Source organism: Quercus suber, unplaced genomic scaffold (genome assembly GCF_002906115.3).
Source record: "Quercus suber isolate HL8 unplaced genomic scaffold, Cork oak 2.0 scaffold_50, whole genome shotgun sequence".
NCBI classification, from domain to species: domain Eukaryota; kingdom Viridiplantae; phylum Streptophyta; class Magnoliopsida; order Fagales; family Fagaceae; genus Quercus; species Quercus suber.
In genome coordinates, this window is record NW_027069515.1 from 1,145,683 (window position 1) to 1,159,048 (window position 13,366).

General features: G+C 39.5%; 3 protein-coding genes across 3 annotated transcripts; all 3 read left to right on the forward strand.

Moving 5' to 3' along the window:
- Window positions 1-3,393: 3,393 nt before the first annotated feature.
- Window positions 3,394-4,104, forward strand: LOC136066882 (NDR1/HIN1-like protein 10). Its single transcript, XM_065771896.1, has one exon. It carries the CDS (start codon window positions 3,394-3,396, stop codon window positions 4,102-4,104), a length of 711 nt encoding a protein of 236 aa, XP_065627968.1.
- A 1,409-nt stretch (window positions 4,105-5,513) lies between these two features.
- LOC111999115 (NDR1/HIN1-like protein 3) lies at window positions 5,514-6,490 on the forward strand. The gene has a single exon (XM_065771909.1). The coding sequence runs from the start codon at window positions 5,573-5,575 to the stop codon at window positions 6,245-6,247; it is 675 nt and encodes a 224-aa protein (XP_065627981.1). The 5' UTR covers window positions 5,514-5,572; the 3' UTR covers window positions 6,248-6,490.
- Window positions 6,491-12,033: 5,543 nt separating this feature from the next.
- LOC111999118 (NDR1/HIN1-like protein 10) lies at window positions 12,034-13,058 on the forward strand. Its single transcript, XM_024031236.2, has one exon. It carries the CDS (start codon window positions 12,219-12,221, stop codon window positions 12,897-12,899), a length of 681 nt encoding a protein of 226 aa, XP_023887004.1. The 5' UTR covers window positions 12,034-12,218; the 3' UTR covers window positions 12,900-13,058.
- The last annotated feature ends 308 nt before the right edge of the window (window positions 13,059-13,366 follow it).

Here is a 13,366-nt window from a genome sequence, read left to right on the forward strand (position 1 = left end):
AGCAAAGACGTAAACAAACACAAGCCTATGAGCATCACTTAAGGCATTCTGTGGCACATTGAACCCAACCCCTTAGCACAATCAACGACTAACGACTTTCCTAAGCATTTTTTACTGTCTACAGTAACCCATTCATGTGATGTAAAGCCAAGTGGGAACTATTGCTATGGGCTTTACATTTTTTGGTTGCCAATATTAGAATGAAAAACATGCTGAGCTTTTGAGATTATGAAGCTAGTAATTAAAACCCAGGTTATATAAATAGCAAAACTCATCACAATAACAAATTAACACATAAAGTAAAAAAGAGGTGATTCATACAAGGCAGCATCAACCTGGTCCCCATCTGCCGCTTCAGGGACAGCGTTAGCTACAAAAGTGGCAGAGGCAGCCTCTCGAATAGCGGAAGGGTAATACACTCTTTCGGCCTTCCTGAGCTCAGACGAGGCCTCGACCCCCGCTTGATTGAGGGCCTTATTCCAAGTCTAGGAGCAGTAGCGCCTGCATACCTTAGGGACTTGAGCCTTGAGGGCAGCCTCAGTCTTAGCCACTTCTTTAGCAAAGGCCTCCTCATTTGCTTGGTCTTTAGAGCTCTCGGCCTCTCTCCTCGCAAACTCAGCCTTTGCTTTGGCTCTCAAAGCCTCATCCCTGGTGTGTTTGGCAACACCCTTTGCCTCCATTGCCTCGGACAATTTCTGCTTTAGGTCGACGATGTACTCCTTGGCAATCTTCAATTAGCCCTCAGCATCTTGAAGGAGCCTCGTCTGGTTGGTGGCCTGTTTCTGAGCGCCAGCTAGGCCTGACATCGCGCTATCTCTCTCCTTCGTCATCTCCTTTAGGTCTTCCCTTGCCTTTTTCAGGTCAGACTCGGAGTTCTTAAGGGTTTGCGTGGCTTCTGGGTGCCTGTTGCATTCTTGGTCCAGGGCCTTGCTCTAGTTATTGGCCTCATCCTCTAGCCTGTAAGTGGACTGGACAGCCCACAAATCGAAACAAGCAGGCGATAAGTTGGGAATCGAAGAGCAAAAATCAACGAAGTCTTAAGCGTTGGATGGCTTACCATGCCGAAGTACCTTTTCATGCTGAGAATGACCTCGTGCCTCCTTAGGTCCCCCAATTAAGTTATATCGGCGGGGAGTAGCAAGGACCTCTCAAGCGCATCAGCCACATATGCGCCTTCACCCCATCTGAAGTCCCTAAGGGAGGCATTATCCATCAAAGGCTCCCCATGGAGCATTAGGGTAGGGAGCCATGCTTGGGCCTCGGATTGCACAGCCACCTCTCTTTCTTGGCCTTGGTGCCCAATTTTCTGCTACATAAGAAGGCGACGAGCTTCAGCCTCCTCGGGGAAGAGCGAGTCCTTTCTGCTCCCATGGGCCCTTTGCCCTTAGGATCCTTCTTACGCTTGGGATCAGCAGGCTTAGGCCTTGGTGGCAAACTTGGCTGAGGTGGAGAAGGAAGAAGCGTAGACTGGGCAGAAGGACGACCTAGTCTGAACAGACTGAGGCTTGGACGGCGTAGGAGGAAGCTTGGATTGGGGCTTCCCCGACTCCTCCCTTCTCGGCTGACCTTTAAGCAGGTCGAGCAGGCTGGCCTAAGGTTGCCTCTTAAAGCCCATCTCGGCCTGAGGAGAAGTACTTGCAGAAAAGAGGTCCACCTCGGTCAGATTAGGATCGCCTAAGTCGCCAGAAGGATCCTCGACCAGGTGGACTCGGTTGAAAGCACTAAATTCATCCTCAGATAGACCCAAGTCAGCAACCTCTTCCTCTCCTCTTAGCTCTCTTCCTCGGCCTCCGCAGCTTGCCGAATGTAGAAGTACCTGCCAACGGAATATTTCCTGAAGCAAGAGACCCTTCAGAGAACGAGAACTCGTGTTCCACCATATGATTTGGCGAAGCCGAGGATCTTTGGCTCTGATCACGTGCTTCAGAGCAGAGAATGACTTCTGGAGCGGCTTGTACCGAGGATCTTGTGGGTGGCTTTAACTTGGTCGTCAACCTCGTTCACAAAGATCTCTGCCCTGAGGACCTTTTCCAAGTCCTCCTTGTTGACCAGGTCAAAACGACGCTCAAAGGCGTGCGGATCTGCAGAAAAGAAAAACAAATTCCTGTCAGCAACCAAACAATACAGGCCTACAACCCGAAAGACTAGACCCTTTCCCACTCAAGGTACCCCACTTGGCTCTCCTTCCTCTGTCGGGCAATGAAGCCCACTATGCCACTCCCCGAACATGATGAGAAAGTCTTTGTTCAACCCCTTGCTGGACTCAAGAAGGCACTGGATAAGCCGGACCCTGTCGTCCCTCGTCTTCATGTAATAAGACTTACCCTTTAGTCTTTGGAGGTTATAACACCAGTTTACATCATGGTGGGTCAACCTCAACCTCATCTTCTCATTCAAGGCATCCACACAACCCAGGATTTTTAAACACTTGGTGGCACATTGTGTAGGGGCCAACCTAAAGCACCTAAGGTAACCCTTCGTCACCGGCCCCATGGGGATCGTCATACCGCCTTCAAGGAAGGTGATTATGGGAATCACTACCTCACCCTCCTTCCTCCAAATGTGTCATTCCCCTTTTTTACAGTACCTCAAACCCACGTTACCGGGTATCCTGTAATCGGTGACGAATTTCTCCATCGCCTCTTCGGACTCAACTAACTTCTTTAATCTACCCATCCCTAGCAACGGCTAAGAAACTCAAGAAAGGACTTAAGAGAAAGTTTGAACTAGAGAGAGAGAAAAAAACTTACAAGAATGAGGAAAGGCTTCTAGGACAAGCTTTTTGTGCTAAAAAAGGCGTGAGTGTAGTTGGAGATCTGACCGAATTCAATGAACATGCGCAAGAACTCTTGAGTGCAAAAGCAAAGAGGCCGATCGGATCGAACAGGTATTTATACCCCCAGTTAAAGATAACCATGCAAGTTTTCCCGCCCATAAAACTGGGTAAAGCCCAGCCGTTGGATTGGCATCACGCCGTTGAACGTGGGAAGCATAGAGCAACCAGAATTAAATGAGGGCGCGCTCCGCATACCAAAGTGCCAAGATCGTGCCTTGGACGAGGAAAAGACTAGCACCGACGTTTTTTATGTAAATGTTTTCTTTTTAAAATCTAAAAATCTAAAAAAAAAATTCTGTAATTTGGTAAAGCCACTTGGCACAACCATGGCTTCTAAGCCCAACTTTTGTTATATAGTATATGATATGATATTTTGGAGAGATTAATTTTTGATTTGGGGGAGAAAATGTCTAAGTCGCACCAAAATCCTTATTTTCCTTTCTTATCAAATTATCCGAAAAACTATTTTTTCTCCTATTTTCTCTCCTCCATTCTATTTCTTTTCTAATCAAACGCATCCTTATTGAATTTCCTGTGCTTAATTTTTTTGATCAACTATGGCAGAGAAACGATCCCAGCTGAACAATGCCTATTACGGTCCATCAATACCCCCACAAGACCAATCCTACCAACGCCGTGGCCGTAGCCGCAGCTGTTATTACCGCCTTTTCAAGTGCCTTTTGAAAACCACAGTCTCCGTGATTCTCATCATTTTCCTTGCCTACATCATTGCTTGGTTCATCCTTTACCCCAGAACCTTCAAGCTCCATGTAACGGATGCCAAACTCACCAAGTTCAATTTCACAACCAACAACAACATTCTCCAGTACAAACTTGATCTCAACATCTCTCTCAGAAACCCCAACAAGAAGGTGACTATCTACTTCGACAAGATCAAGGCCAATGCACTCTACGAGGGCCAGAGGTTCGATACAGAGAGTTTGACGGAGTTGGGTTTTAAAGTAGACCGCAAGAGTACGCATTTTTTGAATGCAACTTTTGCAGGTCAGCAATTGATTGAGCTTGATGCTCATGAGATTTCGGAATTCAATGCGGAGAAGAGTGCTGGGGTTTATAGTATTGATTTGAGGTTCTATCTTCGTATTAGGATCGGCATCGGAGATTTCATAGCTGGGAAATACAAGCCAAAAGTTAAGTGCGAATTGGAAGTTCCATTGAGTTCTCAGGGAAATTCATCAACAGCTCGGTTTGAGACTACCAGGTGCCACGTGTATTATCTAATTGTCCTAAACCATCATTATATCTGATTCAGGATTGTAATATATTCTTATCATATATATATATATATATATATATATTTTTTGAGAGTACATCATAATTAATCACAATAAGTAGAGTGGAGTCAAAATAAGTCCAGGGTACTTACTTCAAACATATGTCATATGTATTTTTGTAATTATACTATTGACATATTGCATCTCTTTCTTTTGCTGAATGAAAAAATGGGGCTTCTGATGTGGACTCATTGAACCCACAATCCATACCCTGTAACAGTAATAGGTAATAACACATGTATCGCCGAGGCTTTGATAGAGATATCATTGTGAGCACAATACATTTATTTATTGAAGCACCTCTATTAACATATATATCACATCTTGGCATCGTTTATGTCTTTCCTTTTGAGAGCTTTGACTCCTTCCTAATTTTGGTCGACATCATACTACATTTTAATTATATACTATTGGAATATTGCATATATTGTGCACTCGTCTAACAAGATGAGCTACCGTAATTTTATAACATCATGTGCTAGGGTAATTTTAGGTTTATTATAATTATCTTGTTGTTATTATATGATTATTAAAATAATTATCTTATTATATTTACTATATGTATCATTTAATGAATTATTATCTATACTACTATTTAAGAGGCTTTCTTAGTTTGGAATCTTCATTTTTTTTTTTTTTTTGGTTTAAAAATGCCCCTACACTTTATGTTTAAGTAGAGACAAAATTAAAGGAAAATTCAGTAAAAATCCAACTCTAAATCCCACTAAAACATTGCCTAAAAAATATAGCCACTATCTGGTTGATTTTCAAATTCCTTTATCTACTTATAAATTAGATTCTCAAAATAAAAATTATATATATAAAATAAAAACATAGATTTTTTTTTTTTGGCTACAAAATAGGACCACTAGTTGATATTATTATTATTATTATTATTATTATTATTATTGTTATTACATGTCAATGTGCTATATAGTTATATTATTACATATGCCAAATAGACTTTTGTAAACCCAAATTTTACACATTTGTTTTTGTTGGTTTTTGTAACATGTCAATTTAAACCAATTATAATTCACTGTTTTAATACAAATAAATCACAACAACTTTAAATATTTCATCTCCAAGCATATGTTTTGTCAAAATTCTAGTGAGGCTAGGGAAGTTTCCACGAAACACCTCCATGATCCATCACATAACTTAAGTAGGAAGTCTTTAACACACACAACACTCTAACGCAGCTCTTTCCGTACTTCTTTACACATTAGAAGTTTAGAACACGTTTTCTCACAATCACATAACTTCATTATTTTGTGTAATTATTTGCAACATCATCGCTTTTACGTAAAAAAGAATGTTGCTTAACTATTACACAAATAATGTCACTGACTCCATATAAACACACACTTATACTCTCTCACTCCAGTTCTCTCTCTCACACTTTGACATACTCTCTGTGTCCCTCTCTTTCTTCGTTGCCATGGAAGAGAAACAATTCCACTTGGATGAAGCCTACTACGGCCCTTCAATCCCACCACCCACCCAATCCTACCGCCGCCATGGCAGTGACGACTGGTGCGACGACTGTGGCAGCTGTTGCTGCCTTATTAGCTTCCTTTTACAACTCATTGGCTTAGTTGTTGTCACTATAGCCCTTGTGTTCCTCATTTTCCGCCCCAGCAAGGTTAAGATCCATGTCACTGACGCCTCACTTACACTATTCAACTTCACCACCACACTCAACTACAATCTCGCTCTCAACATCACTATCAGAAACCCCAACAAAATGATTGGCATATACTACGATAGCATCGAAGCCAGTGCATTCTTTGGGGACCAGTGGTTTGGTTCAGTGTCTCTGACACCGTTTTACCAAGGCCACAAGAACACGACGGTTCTTAGTCCTGTGTTCGAAGGGCAACAATTGGTTTCGCTTGGGGCTAGTGACCTTTCGGTGTTTAATTCAGAGAAAAGTGCTGGGGTTTATGATATTAACGTTAAGCTCAATCTCAAGATTAGGTTTAAGTTGGGTAATAAGTTAAAGACATGGCGGATTAAGCCTGAGGTCAAGTGCGACTTGATGGTTCCTTTGAGTTCTAATGGAAAATCTGGGGCTGGGACGTTTGAGGCTACGAAGTGCGAGACCAGTTTCTGATCATTTGAATCTTATTCAAGTTTGATTGAGTCTTTGATTATGTTTTACTATCATATATCGATGAGGGTCTAGGTTATTTTCCTAGTGGATGAGGTATGCAGATGATTATATATATATATATATATATATATGATTTTTGTTTCATTTTACATGGTTTTTCTTTCCATGATTTTTTGTTATTTTCTTTTGTATAAAATTATAAATACATAATGAAATGAATGAAATTGATGGGTTTTTTTTTTCCCTGTTTTCTCCATGATCATGATTGTGCATTGATTTTTTAATAGTCTTTTTGTCTACTCATTGTATTTCGTTACTAAGAGTATACTGTAAGTGATCTGATTCTAAACTCGAAATACAGTGATTATATTACAACCAAAAAACAAGAAAAAAATGGTGTGGAATTGGGCAGTCTATGGTGCTGATATCTAAAAAATGTTATACCCATAACAATAATCCCCATTTTTATAAAAATAATTATTAATAAAGACGTAACATTCAACTGAATATCATGGAGTAGGTAATTTGTCACATTAAAAAAATTAATTCGACAAGAAGTTGATATTCAATTACGAACAAGTGAACAAAAAAAGAGTACGAACAAGTGAACAACATATTTCATATATGCATTATTAGAGGGGGTAAAAAATAGTTGGAGCACCATAAGAAATCCATCTCTCAAGGCCCATGGTAGTTTAACCCCTATGCTCGAGCCCACTTCTAAATTCCTTGGTAAATGTTAGGCCAACCTGCAGCCCCCAAATCATCCCTAAGTAGTCCATTAGGCAATAGAAGCCCGAGTTACCCAAGTAGCTTAAACATTTGCGCTTTCGACATGGGCTGATGGACCTAATGAGTTTTTTATTTATTTTATTTAATTTTTTTTTCCTCTTAGTACATATAGTAAGATAAGTGGGGAAGGATACGTGAAATTTGAGCCACATGCATGAAAACAACACAAAAAATACCATTACTATTTAAACTAGGGGTGTCCAGACCCAACCGCGACCCACCGGACCGACCAACCCGCCCGATCTCCACCCGAGTTCAGCTCGAATTGACGCTCCCGTCAGTCGGTTTCGGGTTTCCTTGCCCAAGGCCCAACGCCGGCAAGTCGAGTGGCGAGTTTTCTTCTCCAAAACCCGAGCCACCCGACCCGACGAAGGTTATATACAATCCGGTGAAATCACCCTCAAATCCGAGGAGATCCAGCGAGTTCTCAACCATATGTGATGAGATTTAGCCAAATCCGGCCATTCCCAGCAGATTTCAGCCATTTTGAAGCAAATCTGGTGATTTTTAAAATTTTTCGGCTAGGAATTTGCAGATTCCCGCGATAATTTGCAGTTTCCGGCGATTTTTTGCAGATTCTGGCAATAATCTCCAGCTCCGACGACGACCCGATCTCCACTCAAATAGACCCGAACTTCACCCGACCCCAAAACCGATCCGACCGATTGACGCCGGCGGTCGGTTTCGGGTCACATTTCCGTCCACCCGACGCCGGCGGGTCGGGTTTGGGCTAGGTCGAAAACCGACCTGACCCGACCCGTGGACACTCCTAATTTAAACTATTACTTGAATTTGTTGGATGTAAAGCCTAGTTTGTACTTGATTCGATTTGTGGCCCAATTTATCTTGGAAGCATGATAGTTTTAACTGGGAATTGAGAGATTTTCTAAGACTTTGTATTTTGGTCATTTTGCTTCAAATTGGGGTTTATTGTTGCATTGAAAAACTATATTGTACGGTCATCCTTATATTTTCTTAGTAATTAATATAATAAAAACGTTACAACTTTGTAGATTAAGAGAAATTGCTAAACCACGTAAATTTTTTGTTTGTGTGATTGTTTTTTCTTTTTGCACAATTTTTTTTTGCTTTCTATTTTCGTTTTTTACATGAATTAGATATGTGGGGTATTTGAAGCAATAAGATATTCCATGTCAAAATTGCTGCTCTTCATTCAAAATTAGGATACGCCCACATCACAATTCTTTATTCTCAGCTCACTTAATTATCTACCTACCCCAAATATAAACACACACTTTATAAGTTACTATTAAAGGTTGCACATGCTGCCCCTTGAGTGAAAAAAATTTAAGATAGAAACCCTTGCCTGGGTGAGAAAATTTAAGATAGAAAAAAAAACTACAGCAAATTACTATTTGCAACAATCATATCATTGGTTTTTTTTTTTTTTTTTTAATTTTTAAACCCACTTAGACCAGCTTGATAGCCAAAAGTGAAATATGTACATAATTTATTTTCAATTGCAAAGTCAATTACAGTTTATGGAAGCAGATGTCAATCACCATAAGCTTAACTTAAAAAGGTATACAAAATGAGATCACATGTGCATAGGAGACAAGAGAATAGCAAAAAAAATGAAAAATCTTCCAAGAACTTGCCAAGATGTTGTAAGAATAGAATTAAGCTATATTTGTTTACAAAAGCTCTCAGTAATTTCCACATTACTAGCAAAGCATATTAGTTAATGAAAAAAATCTAATATTTATATGAGCTAAAAAATGATTATGTGAAAATGAAATGAATATTTATTACATCCACAGGGGGTAGAAATGCACTATTTGGTATTTTCTATCCTCTCTTTCCCTTTCATCAACCCCGTGTGTTGCCTCCCTCCTCTTGCCTCCTCTCTATCTCTCTCACCATCTTTTTGAACAACCAGAGTTTTTCACCAAAATGGTGTCTCTGCCCAACACAATAAAACCTTGTTAAATGGTATTGTATTTTGTTAAGTTAATATGTGTGTTTTGGATCACCAAAATATGGGCAATTGAGCTATCTTCTCGTATACAATTTTAAACAAATAAAACTACACAACAAAGAACTATTTATGCCAAGCTAATCATTGTAGCAATCACCAAAGGCAATGCTCCAATCTTCAACAGCATTGGTGGAGGCCAAAGTAAAGACCAGAGCTACTCTGGTCCCTGCCTAAGTTGCTGAGTGTGAAAGGGAACAACCTCTTCATCCCTTCCAATCAAAAAAATCATGCACCAAGGCAGACCAGTACATCCCAAGCACCAAACTATCTCCACACCTTGAGAAATTAGTGACAAGTAGCCCATCTAGATTCTAATACCATACTTCTCAGTTCTCACCTAATCATCAATAATAATAATGTAAACTAGACCTCAAGGTAAACACAAAGACATAAATAACAAACTGAAACAATCTTATGCTTTTTCATTTTTCGTTAAAGTATCTTCAAAGTTCTTGACCTGGAAAACTATAATAACCCTCTTCACATTCACTACCACACATGTAATCTAATGTCTTCTTGAAAGCGCTGCCTCCACATTTGGTCCAGTAGCATGCAGTAAGACCAATAAATACACACACACACACACATATATATATAAACAACATAAGGTTAAAAATAAACTGATATTACAATCAAAGATTGAATCATTAGAAGCATAATATAAAAACCTTGGAATCAGAATATAGCCTTTAAGCTTGTGTTTGGATGAAGAAATGGTTAAATACACAAACCAATTAGCTAAAGAGTTGCCCTATCAGATACCATTAAATTTACATTCAAATAGCATAAAGAACCAATAAAATCAGCACATGTTATGTCATAAGTAATCAAGTAAGAGACTAAAGAGCTGCAATAGTAAAGAACCAAAAATAATGAAATTCCATTGAGTTGAACATGTAGCGTATCTCATTAAAGTATAAAAGATGAAACAATATTGGAAGAATTAATGAAGCAAAAATTATCACATCACACTCTTATACGAGCAAATGCCACTGTATTTATTTATTTTTATAGGTAAAAGTAATTTTATTGATATGAGACTACTACATGAAAATAGACGCAAAGTAACTTAAAGAATTACAAATGAAAAAATATCTACCTATGGATCGACTCTATGAAGGAATGAATAGAGTTACTATTTGTGAGACCCGATACAAAAGACCACAAATAAAGAAAACTAACGAAGGATGCTTGCAACTAAGTTGGTGTGCACTCCACATCTTCAAAAGTCCACAAATTTCTTTCCCTTCATATAGTCCACCATAAACCTAAAGGAGTAATGTACGGGATAGGGCCTCAGGCCCATTAGGCCTTAGGCCCTGGCCTTGTGGTACAATACATGACCCCATTACCATTGGACCTTTGGCCTTGATCTAGACGCACTTTAAGGCCCAATCTGACCCCAAAAACCATAATAAGACCATCCTATCTTGAACATATCAAAAGCAAGCCCTTGCCGATCAACTTTAGCTTGGTCAGGAGTGTGCTTGCTTGGGGAAACTCAAGTTATCGACAACTCGGTATTGCCTTAGAGAATGTCGCTGGCGAGCGGTCTTTTGGAGGCTGGAGTCAATTCCAATGCCATTACCACCGTTTCGATCAGAGTGTATTTTCATCAGGAATAATTAGATTGGACCCCACCCACACAAGTGAGCTCAGGGAATAGTCATAGCGCCTCCACCCACCTGAAGCTATAAAGAGGAGAATAGAATAAGAAGTTAGGGATGGACAACTCTGAAGAGGAAATAGAAAGAGAGAGAGTGAACTAGGGAGGGAGTGCTACTCAGGAAGGGAAAAGAGGGAATTCTTGGGGGATAAGGGGTGTCGTTGGGTCACTCGGCCAGGAACTACCCTTAGTAGGGAACACTAAGCCCACCTGTATAAGTAAATTGTGAGCCCCATTCTAAGCCCAGCCGATCAAGCGGAGTTTGGGGTACACACAAGTAATATTCCAAATTTCCGAATTAGGTCCCCTGCTTCGCCATGCACATAATAACCAAGAACCTTTTTCTGATGATACCCACTGAACCCCAAACATCTCTAACTTCTATACTCCACAACTCAAATGCCACTGGATTTATGTGAAAGTAATTCACGTGAGCTAGCTCTTTGATTTAGATATGATGTGAGGTTGGGCACGAATTCTTAAGTCAAAAATCTAAACGCTGAAGTTTTAAATATTTGAAGTTTCATTTAGATATTGTTTTTCAAAATCCACTAATTTATACACTGTAAAAGCAAAGCCAAGCAAAGCAAAAGGGTATCAAACGAAACAATTGATAAAGCTACATCAAATCAACAATGAGGAGAGAGAATATATATATATATATATATATTTTTTGATCCAGTTAGTTCGAAATCTTACATCATGATACCAAGTAGATCATTATTGGGTATTAGAGACAACTGTGTCCGGTAAATATGAAGCTAGATATTCAGAGAATGAAAAGACAGAAAATTGAAAAGAAGTTGAGAAAGAAAGGGTCTGAAATAGAGAAACCAAAAAGAGAGAAAAAAGTCTCATATTAACTGAATCATTTATCTGAAACTACGTTTTTGGCTACCTTATTAAATACCATGAGAGATTGATGCAGAGTCAAAGCTAACACTATTTTTTTTTCTTTTTAATCATATAGGCGAGTTTTCCCTGATTTTCTCAGTACCCAACCAGCACCAAATCAAAATCCAAAAACTTTCTAACAAATTTAGGCCGGAATCTCATATTTGATATGACTTACAGAGAAACAAAGATTAGAAACAAGATGTATTAAAAATAAAAATAAAAATCGTAGAGTCTAAAGGGCGGCGACTAACCTTAGAGAGAAACCTGAGCAATTTATAGCAGTGGAAGAAGATCTTTCTTTATCACCCGTTTCTCTCTCTTGGTCCGATGGACACAAGGCAGGTATTGTGCTCCCTCTCCACCTCCCATCACTCTATCCACTCAGCACTCTCTCTTCAAGTTTTGTTTTGCTTTTGCATTTGCTCACGAATAAAACGCACCATTTTGGCTCACAGTAAAGATAAAACTTGACTGAATCAAAAGTACTGTAGAGAAGGCATTTACACTTTTTATATAGTTAGTAGATATACCATCCCTTCTTTAATTTATATCAAACACTTCAAATCTCTATCACCCTTTCAAAAACTCTCTTTGTGGCCCTCTCTTTCTTTGCTTCCATGCCAGAGAAACAATCCCACTTGAACGGAGCCTACTATGGCCCTTCAATCCCGCCACCCGCCAGAACCTACCACTGCCCTGGCCTCGGCGATGGCTGCGGCTGTGGCTGCCTTATTTGCTTCCTTCTCGAATTCATTGGCACAATTGTTGTCATTGTAGGCGTTGCGATCCTCGACTTCTGGCTCATCTTTAGCCCCAACAGAGTCAACTTTTACGTCACTGACGCTTCTCTTACACAGTTTGACTTCGCCACCAACACCAACACCCTCAACTACAATCTCGCTCTCAACATCAATATCAGAAACCCCAACAAAAAGATTGGCATATACTATGACAACATCGAAGCCAGTGTATTCTTCGAGGACCAGAGGTTTGGTACAGAGTTTCTGACACCGTTTTATCAAGGCCACAAGAATACAACGATTCTCAGTCCTGTGTTCAAAGGGCAACAATTGGTTTTGCTTGGGACTAGTGAGCTTTTGGTGTTCAACTCTGAGAAAAGTATAGGGGTTTATTATATAAAAGTTAGGCTCTATCTCGGCATTAGGTTTAAGTTGGGTAAGGTTAAGACTTGGCGGATTAAGCCTAAGATCAAGTGTGACTTGGTAGTTCCTTTGAGTTCTAATGGAAATTCTGTGGCTGGGACATTTCAAACTACAAAGTGCCGTATCGGTTTCTGATGATTTGAGCCTTTGATTCTACAGATGATTATATGTTTATTGTTTCATTGTATTTTGTTCTGTTTTGTTTTTCTTTTCATGAGTTTTTTTTTTTAATCTTTTCTTTTGTAGTATAAAATTATAAATAAATAAAGAACGAAACTAGTGGTCTTTTCCCAATGTGGATGATGATTGTGAATTGATATTTTAGTGGATTTTTTATGTATTCTGATAAGGGAAATTTTTAATTGAAAAAAATAAAAGTTGGTCTCCCAAGACCCGTCAGCTCTATTATGCATACTGAAGACATTAAGCTGAAGGTAGTAAGCTGAAGACAGTAAGCTGAAGGTAGTAAGCTGAAGGTAGTAAGCTGAAGGGTAAGCTGAAAATAGTAAGCTGAAGGTAGTAAGCTGAAGTGTAAACTGAAGGTAGTAAGCTGAAGGTAGTAAGCTGAAGGTAGTAAGCTGAAGATAGTAAGTTGAAGGTAG